The 10717-nt window shown below is 51.4% G+C and overlaps 1 protein-coding gene across 1 annotated transcript; it reads left to right on the top strand.

The window, feature by feature from the left end:
• Positions 1-2346: 2346 nt before the first annotated feature.
• LOC118945287 (adhesive plaque matrix protein-like) lies at positions 2347-5289 on the top strand. The gene has a single exon (XM_036967712.1). The coding sequence runs from the start codon at positions 2347-2349 to the stop codon at positions 5287-5289; it is 2943 nt and encodes a 980-aa protein (XP_036823607.1).
• Positions 5290-10717: the final 5428 nt, after the last annotated feature.

Genomic DNA, 10717 nt, shown 5'->3' with positions numbered 1-10717 from the left:
ACTATCCAGCCTGCCAAACACTATCCAGCCTGCCCAGAACTATCCAGCCTGCCAAACACTATCCAGCCTACCCAACACTATCCAGCCTGCCCAGAACTATCCAGCCTGCCAAACACTACCCAGCTTGCCCGGCCTGCCCAACCTGCCCAACACTACCCAGCCTACCCAGCACTACCCAGCCGACCCAACACTACCCAGGCTGCCCAACACTACCCAGCCTGCCCAGCACTATCCAGCCTGCCCAGCACTATCCAGCCTGCCCAGCACTATCCAGCCTGCCTATACTATCCAACCTGCCAAGCACTATCCAGCCTGACCTGCACTATCCAGCCTGCCTATACTATACAGCCTGCCCAGCAATATCCAGCCTGCCTATACTATACAGCCTGCCCAGCACTATCCAGCCTGCCTATACTATCCAGCCTGCCCAGCACTATACTATCCAACCTGCCCAACACTACCCAGTACTACCAAGCACTATCCAGCCTGCCAAGCACTATCCAGCCTGCCAAGCACTATCCAGCCTGCCAAGCACTATCCAGCCTGCCCAGCACTATCCAGCCTGCCTATACTATACAGCCTGCCCACCACTACCCAGCACAACCCAGCCTGCACAACACTATTCAACCTGCCCAGCATTACCCAGCACTACCCAGCCTGCCCAGTACTATCCAGCCTGCCCAACACTACCCAGCCTGCCCAGCATTACCCAGTACTACCAAGGACTATCCAGCCTGCCCAGCATTACCCAGTACTACCAAGCACTATCCAGCCTGCCCAGCACTACCCATTCGACCCAACACTACCCAGCATGCCGAGCACTATCCAGCCTGCCCAGCACTCCCCAGCCTGCCCAACATTATCCAGTACTACCCAGCACTATCCAGCCTGCCCAGCACTATCCATCCTGCCCAGAATTATCCATTACTAACAAGCACTACCCAGCCTGCCCAAATCTACCCAGCCTACCCAACACTATCCAGCCTGCCCAGAACTATCCAGCCTGCCAAACACTATCCAGCCTGCCCAGAACTATCCAGCCTGCCAAACACTACCCAGCCTACCCAACACTATCCAGCCTGCCCAGAACTATCCAGCCTGCCAAACACTACCCAGCTTGCCCGGCCTGCCCAACCTGCCCAACACTACCCAGCCTACCCAGCACTACCCAGCCGACCCAACACTACCCAGGCTGCCCAACACTACCCAGCCTACCCAACACTACCCAGCGTTACCCAACACTACCCAACACTACCCAGCCAACCCAACACTACACAGACTGCCCAGCCTGCCCAGTACTACCCAGCCTGCCCAACCTGCCCAGCACTACCCAGCCTGCCCAGCACTATCCATCCTACCCAGCACTACCCAGCCTGCCCAGCACTATCCAGCCAGCCCATCTGCCCAGCACTACCCAGCCGACCCGACACTACCCAGCCTACCCAGCACTACCCAGCCGACCCAACACTACCCAGGCTGCCCAACACTACCCAGCCTACCCAACACTACCCAGCCTGCCCAGCCTGCCAAACACTATCCAGCCTGCCCAGCACTATCCAGCCTGCCCAGCACTATCCAGCCTGCCCAGCACTACCCAGCCTGCCTATACTATCCAACCTGCCAAGCACTATCCAGCCTGACCTGCACTATCCAGCCTGCCTATACTATACAGCCTGCCCAGCAATATCCAGCCTGCCTATACTATACAGCCTGCCCAGCACTATCCAGCCTGCCTATACTATCCAGCCTGCCCAGCACTATACTATCCAACCTGCCCAACACTACCCAGTACTACCAAGCACTATCCAGCCTGCAAGGCACTATCCAGCCCGCCAAGCACTATCCAGCCTGCCAAGCACTATCCAGCCTGCCTAGCACTATCCAGCCTGCCTATACTATACAGCCTGCCCACCACTACCCAGCACAACCCAGCCTGCACAACACTATTCAACCTGTCCAGCATTACCCAGCACTACCCAGCCTGCCCAGTACTCTCCAGCCTGCCCAACACTACCCAGCCTGTCCAGCATTACCCAGTGCTACCAAGGACTATCCAGCCTGCCCAGCATTACCCAGTACTACCAAGCACTATCCAGCCTGCCCAGCACTACCCATTCGACCCAACACTACCCAGCATGCCCAGCACTATCCAGCCTGCCCAGCACTCCCCAGCCTGCCCAGCATTATCCAGTACTACCCAGCACTATCCAGCCTGCCCAGCCCTATCCATCCTGCCCAGCATTATCCATTACTAACAAGCACTACCCAGCCTGCCCAACACTACCCAGCCTACCCAGCACTATCCAACCTGCCCAGAACTATCCAGCCTGCCAAACACTACCCAGCATGCCCAGCACTATCCAGCCTGCCCAGCACTACCCAGCCGATCCGACACTACCAGCCAACCGAACACTACCCAGCTTGCCCGGCCTGCCCAACCTGCCCAACACTACCCAGCCTGCCCAGCACTACCCAGTACTATCCAAGCACTATCCAGCCTGCCCAGCACTACCCAGTACTACCCAGCCTGCCCAGCACTATCCAGCCTGCCCAGCAGTGTCCAGCCTGCCCAACCTGCCCAGCACTACCCAGCCTGCCAAGCACTATCCAGTACTACCCAGCACTACCAGTACTACCAAGCACTATCCAGCCTGCCCAGCATTACCCAGTACTACCAAGCACTACCCAGCCTGCCCAGCGTTACCCAACACTACCCAACACTACCCAGCCTACCCAACACTACACAGACTGCCCAGCCTGCCCAGTACTACCCGGCCTGCCCAACCTGTCCAGCACTACCCAGCCTGCCCAGCACTATCCAGCCTACCCAGCACTACCCAGCCTGCCCAGCACTATCCAGCCAGCCCATCTGCCCGGCACTACCCAGCCGACCCGACACTACCCAGCACCACCCAGCCGACCCAACACTACCCAGGCTGCCCAACACTACCCAGCCTGCCCAGTACTACCCGGCATGCCCAACCTGCCCAGTACTACCCAGCCTGCCCAACCTGCCCAACACTACCCAGCCTGCCCAACACTACCCAGTACTACCAAGCACTATCCAGCCTGCCCAGCACTATCCAGCCTGCCCAGCATTACCCAGGACTACCCAGCCTGACCAGCACTATCCAGCTTGCCCAGCACTATCCAGCCTGCCCAGCACTATCCAGCCTGCCCAGCATTATCCAGTACTACCCAGCACTATCCAGCCTGCCCAGCACTATCCATCCTGCCCAGCATTATCCATTACTAACAAGCACTACCCAGCCTGCCCAACACTACCCAGCCTGCCCAGCACTATCCAGCCTACCCAGCACTATCCAGCCTGCCAAACACTACCCAGCCTGCCCAACCTGCCCAGCACTACCCAGCCTGCCAAGCACTATCCAGTACTACCCAGCACTACCAGTACTACCAAGCACTATCCAGCCTTCCCAGCATTACCCAGTACTACCAACACTACCCAGCCGATCCGACACTACCCAGCCAACCGAACACTACCCAGTTTGCCCAACCTGCCCAACACTACCCAGCCTGCCCAGCACTACCCAGTACTACCAAGCACTATCCAGCCTGCCCAGCACTAACAAGCCTGCACCGCATTACCCAGTACTACCCAGCCTGCCCAGCACTATCCAGCCTGCCCAGCACTATCCAGCCTGCCCAACCTGCCCAGCACTACCCAGCCTGCCAAGCACTATCCAGTACTACCCAGCACTACCAGTACTACCAAGCACTATCCAGCCTGCTCAGCATTACCCAGTACTACCAAGCACTACCCAGCCTGCCCAGCGTTACCCAACACTACCCAGCCTACCCAACACTACCCACACTGCCCAGCCTGCCCAGTACTACCCGGCCTGCCCAACCTGTCCAGCACTACCCAGCCTGCCCAGCACTATCCAGCCTACCCAGCACTACCCAGCCTGCCCAGCACTATCCAGCCAGCCCATCTGCCCAGCACTACCCAGCCGACCCGACACTACCCAGCCGACCCGACACTACCCAGCCAACCCAGCACTACCCAGCCGACCTAACACTACCCAGGCTGCCCAACACTACCCAGCCTACCCAGCACTACCCAGCCTGCCCAGCCTGCCAAACACTATCCAGCCTGCCCAGTACTACCAGGCGTCCCCAGTACTACCCGGCCTGCCCAACCTGCCCAGTACTACCCAGCCTGCCCAGCCTGCCCAGCATTACCCAGTACTACCCAGCCTGCCCAGCACTATCCAGTACCTCCAAGCACTATCCAGCCTGTCCAGTATTACCCAGGACTACCAAGCACTATCCAGCCTGCCCAGCATTACCCAGTACTACCAAGCACTATCCAGCCTGTCCAGCACTATCCAGCTGCCCAGCACTACCCAGCCGACCCGACACTACCCAGCCAACCCAACACTACCCAGCTTGCCCTGCCTGCCCAACCTGCCCAGCACTATCCAGCCTGCCCAGCATTACCCAGTACTACCAAGCACTATCCAGCCTGCCCAGCACTACCCAGCCTGCCCAGCACTACCCAGCCTGCCCAGCACTACCCAGTACTACCAAGCACTATCCAGACTGACCAGCACTATCCAACCTGCCCAGCACTACCCAGCCTGCCCAGCACTACCCAGCCTGCCCAGCACTACCCAGCCTGCTCAGCACTATTCAGCCTGCCCATCTTCCCAGCACTACCCATTCCACCCAACACTACCCAGTCTACCCAACACTACCCAGCCTACCCAACACTACCCAGCCTGCCCAGCCTGCCCAGTACTACCCAGCCTGCCCAGCACTACCCAGCCTGCCCAGCACTACCCAATCTGCCCAGCACTGCGCAGGACTACCCAGCCCACCCAACACTATCCAGCCTGCCCAGCACTACCCAGCCTGCCCAGCCTGCCCAGTACTACCCAGCCTGCCCAGCACTACCCAGCCGACCCGACACTACCCGTCCTGCCCAGCACTGCGCAGGACTACCCAGCCCACCCAACACTATCCAGCCTGCCCAGCACTATCCAGCCTGCCCAGCACTACCCAGCACAACCCAGCCTACTGAACACTACCCACCCGACCCAGCACTACCCAGCCAGCCCAGCATACCCAGCATTACCCATTACTACCCAGCACCACCCAGCCTGCCCAGCACTACCCACCCCGCCCAGCACTACCCAGCCTGCCCAGCACTACCCAGGCTACCCAACACTACCCAGCCGACCCAACACTACCCAGGCTGCCCAGCACCACAGGAACAGGAGAGGATCTCTGCCTCATCTCAACTGCTCCAACCCTTTGTTTTAATTCAACCAACTGAAACAGAGGATGTTAGAGTGTGTGTGGGATTGTGTGTGTGTCCATTTGTGTGTGTGTGTGTGTGTGTGTGTGTGTGTGTGTGTGTGTGTGTGTGTGTGTGTGTGTGTGTGTGTGTGTGTGTGTGTGTGTGTGTGTGTGTGTGTGTGTGTGTGTGTGTGTGTGTGTGTGTGTGTGTGTGTGTGTTTGCATGCAACTCGTGTGTGCATATGTACAATATGTAACACTGGACTTTATGGATGGGAGTTGAAAGTATATAGAACCATCAGCAGATGGATGAAGGTGATTCCATGAGGATAAAAACATCAAACAGAGAGAGAGAGAAGGACGGTGACAACAATCAAAATTGAATGTGAGCTAAAACAAATACCAGATTTGATCATCCACCCAGGAATCAATACTTCTCGCTAGCGAGCCGGCACAGAGAAAATTAGATTTCCATTGAAGAGGAATCGTTGTTTGTTGCGTTTTCATTTATATGGTTTTAACTTCATTACTATGGGCTCTTACAATAAAAGGGCCATCGCTTCCAGTAATGTCCGTGGGAGGTACATTGTTTCAGAACATCCACCCACTCAGAGCAGTTAGGCTCAGGAATCTGTTTGAGCAACCCTGATCTGTTCTACTATGGGGACAGTGTTCTAGTAACAGGTCATCAGCTACACACTCTATAACGACCATTAAACATCTGTTAATATGTATGAACTATGGAATGTCTAGGAGCATTACATTTCAGTGATTCCGCAGCTGCTCTTATCCAGAGCAACTTACAGTAAGTAGTGTGTGCATACATTTTTATACTCATCCCTTGTGGGAATCAAACCCACAACTCTGGCGTTGCAAGTGCTATGCTCTACCAACTGAGCCACACGGGAATGCATAGCTTCAAGAAGATAGAGGATTACCCAGTGGCACAGTCCTAATCTAATGTGCCACATTTTGATCTTGTGTGCCTAAAGTTTTCAGCTGTATTTGAATGACATGCAGAAACAGCAAGGGTAGAAGTGGTTTTATCTATTTAGCCTATTTCTGGCACAAAGGCAGTAGTTAATTACTGGAGATGTACCTTAAGCAGGTTAGTCCAGGAGGACCGTGAACACCTGACCACATCTACAGGAGGCAGCCCCGGAGACATGCTGGGAGGATCTCAATGAACTTCATAATGGACATAAGTCCACCACTGGTATTGACCACTAGTCCGTTGTGTAGTTGGGTACTTCAGATGAAAGGTATAAGGTCATCAGACCTCAGATAATGACACCAGTGCTGAGCTCCACTCTCTTTTGCCATCGACTTGAGAACATTTTTCTGCTTCTCCTAATCCTTTTGTGCCCCTCCATGCGAAAGTGCAAGATGCTTATGGGCAGTGTAGCAGTGTAACGTGTGTGTATGTGTGTGTGTGAGAGAGAGACAGTGAGACAGACTTCTCGGCAGGATTACGTCTCTAAAGCCCCTGGCTCCATCTTTACCCCTGAGATACCCCATCTCCCCTCCTCCTTCCTCTCTCTCTCTCCCTTGCTTGCATCCCTTCATCCCCCTGCAACTCTCTATAATCCCCCAAAATGCGGTGCTTTCTCTCCATCTCAACAGAGAAGCACAGAGACGGGTCTATTAAATTGTTTAATTTACCCACAAAGCAAAAAGTCTCAATTCCATTCAATTGAGTGAATTTCACTACTGTAAATGTGCTTTTGTGCACCACTCACCAAGCTAGGCAGGAGGATTTTAGGTGTAGCATTAAGGCCAAACCTCAGACATGGAAGCCAAATCCCCACCCGGCCACTCACCCCATCTTCACAGAGTACGTAATGCTCACACAGAGATGAAATCACTTATGGCCCAAGTTTGCCACAAATTGATTTCACAATAGAAAATCACGGGGTGTACAATAGCAACATATCCTTAGAGCAGTATAAGGAAAGTGTGTGTGTGTGTGCGCCTGTGTGTGTGTGTAGCACATGGGGCTGTGTGAAACTCCTCAGCCTGAAATCTCCCCACTTCCGCCATCAAAAGATAGATTTTTGTGTGCTAGCAACGGTCCTGGGTTCGAGCCTTGGTGTGAGCCTTGGTGTGAGCCAAATCAGTGGTCCTCGCTAAACAAGCCATACCATGATGTCCTTTACATATGTATACTCTAGTATAGTAGCGTGAAATCTTTGGTGACAGGATGACGCTGGCGTTCCTGTGAAACACATTCCAATAGAACCAAGTGCACCATCACACTGGCCTTTAACCATACCATCACTCACACTGGCCTTTAACCATACCATCACTCACACTGGCCTTTAACCATACCATCACTCACACTGGCCTTTAACCATGCCATCACTCACACTGGCCTTAACCATACCATCACTCACACTGGCCTTTAACCATACCATCACTCACACTGGCCTTTAACCATACCATCACTCACACTGGCGTATTAACCATACCATCACTCACACTGGCGTATTAACCATACCATCACTCACACTGGCCTTTAACCATGCCATTACTCACACTGGCCTTAACCATACCATCACTCACACGGGCCTTTAACCATGCCATCACTCACACTGGCCTTAACCATACCATCACTCACACTGGCGTATTAACCATACCATCACTCACACTGGCGTATTAACCATACCATCACTCACACTGGCCTTTAACCATACCACCACTCACACTGGTCTTAACCATACCATCACTCACACTGGCCTTTAACCATGCCATCACTCACACTGGCCTTAACCATACCATCACTCACACTGGCCTTTAACCATACCATCACTCACACTGGCGTATTAACCATACCATCACTCACACTGGAGTATTAACCATACCATCACTCACACTGGCCTTTAACCATGCCATCACTCACACTGGCCTTAACCATACCATCACTCACACTGGCCTTTAACCATGCCATCACTCACACTGGCCTTAACCGTACCATCACTCACACTGGCGTATTAACCATACCATCACTCACACTGGCGTATTAACCATACCATCACTCACACTGGCCTTTAATCAAACCATCACTCACACTGGCCTTTAACCATACCATCACTCACACTGGTCTTAACCATACCATCACTCACACTGGTGTATTAACCATACCATCACTCACACTGGTCTTAACCATACCATCACTCACACTGGCCTTAACCATACCATCACTCACACGGGTCTTAACCATACCATCACTCACACTGGCCTTAACCATACCATCACTCACACTGGTCTTAACCATACCATCACTCACACTGGCCTTTAACCATACCATCACTCACACTGGCCTTTAACCATACCATCACTCACACTGGCCTTAACCATACCATCACTCACACTGGCGTATTAACCATACCATCACTCACACTGGTGTATTAACCATACCATCACTCACACTGGTGTATTAACCATACCATCACTCACACTGGTGTATTAACCATACCATCACTCACACTGGTGTATTAACCATACCATCACTCACACTGGCCTTTAACCATACCATCACTCACACTGGCCTTTAACCATACCATCACCCACACTGGTGTATTAACCATACCATCACTCACACTGGTGTATTAACCATACCATCACTCACACTGGTGTATTAACCATACCATCACTCACACTGGTGTATTAACCATACCATCACTCACACTGGTGTATTAACCATACCATCACTCACACTGGTGTATTAACCATACCATCACTCACACTGGTGTATTAACCATACCATCACTCACACTGGCCTTTAACCATACCATCACCCACATTGGTGTATTAACCATACCATCACTCACACTGGTGTATTAACCATACCATCACTCACACTGGTGTATTATCCATACTATCACTCACACTGGCCTTAACCATACCATCACTCACACTGGCGTATTAACCATACCATCACTCACACTGGCGTATTAACCATACCATCACTCACACTGGCGTATTAACCATACCATCACCCACACTGGTGTATTAACCATACCATCACTCACACTGGTGTATTAACCATACCATCACTCACACTGGTGTATTAACCATACCATCACTCACACTGGTGTATTAACCATACCATCACTCACACTGGCGTATTAACCATACCATCACTCACACTGGTGTATTAACCATACCATCACTCACACTGGTGTATTAACCATACCATCACTCACACTGGTGTATTAACCATACCATCACTCACACTGGCGTATTAACCATACCATCACCCACACTGGTGTATTAACCATACCATCACTCACACTGGTGTATTAACCATATCATCACTCACACTGGTGTATTAACCATACCATCACTCACACTGGTGTATTAACCATACCATCACTCACACTGGCCTTTAACCATACCATCACCCACACTGGTGTATTAACCATACCATCACTCACACTGGCCTTTAACCATACCATCACTCACACTGGCCTTAACCATACCATCACTCACACTGGTGTATTAACCATACCATCACTCACACTGGCCTTTAACCATACCATCGTTGTCCGTGTGTATGGGTGTTCTTTTACACGTAAGTGTTGTGAAAGTTACCATAACAACAGAAAGTGCAGTGAAGAAAAACAATGGATAGGCATGAGAAGTGATGCAATTATTAAACAGAGGAGATGAGGAAACTGGCTGATTACATCTTCATCCAGGACTCTCTACAAAAAGACTACACGCTGTTTTTCTAGTCAGGATGCGTCAAGGTGAGATCATGAATAATGTAGTTAAATTACATTTTGAATTCACATCATTAGTCTTCAACTTCGACCCAAAATAGAGTTGAAGTTGGAAGTTTACATACACCTTAGTCAAAGACGTTTTTCACAATTCCTGACATTTAATCCTAGTAAAAAAATCCCTGTCTTACGTCAGTTAGGATCACCACTTTATTTTAAGAATGTGAAATGTCAGAATAATAGTAGAGAGGATTATTTATTTCAGCTTTCATTTCTTTCATCACATTCCCAGTGGGTCAGAAGTTTACTTACACTCAATTAGTATTTGGTAGCATTGCCTTTAAATTGTGGAACTTGGGCCAAAATAAGTTGGGTGAATTTTGGCCCATTCCTCCTGACAGAGCTGGTGTAACTGAGTCAGGTTTGTAGGCCTCCTTGCTCGCACATGCTTTTTCAGTTCTTCCCAAAAATGTTCTATAGTATTGAGGTCAGGGCTTTGTGATGGCCACTCCAATACCTTGACTTTGTTGTCCTTAAGCCATTTTTCCATGACTTTGGAAGTATGCTTGTGGTCATTGTCCATTTGGAAGACCCATTTGTGAACAAGCTTTAACTTCTTTTTTATGGCGGTTTTGGAGTAGTGGCTTCTTCCTTGCTGAGCGGCCTTTCAGGCTATGTTGATATAGGACTTGTTTTACTGTGAATATAAATACTTTTGTATCTGTTTC

The sequence above is a fragment of the Oncorhynchus mykiss genome, chromosome Y (assembly GCF_013265735.2).
Source record: "Oncorhynchus mykiss isolate Arlee chromosome Y, USDA_OmykA_1.1, whole genome shotgun sequence".
NCBI lineage: Eukaryota > Metazoa > Chordata > Actinopteri > Salmoniformes > Salmonidae > Oncorhynchus > Oncorhynchus mykiss.
The sequence above is the reverse complement of the archived record's forward strand: the minus strand, read 5'-3'. Positions and strand labels throughout refer to the sequence as shown.

What these genes read in the sequence shown, in the direction of transcription:
- LOC118945287 (XM_036967712.1), top strand. Translation starts at nt 2,347, where the DNA reads ATGCCCAGCACTATCCAGCCTGCCCAGCACTACCCAGCCGATCCGACA.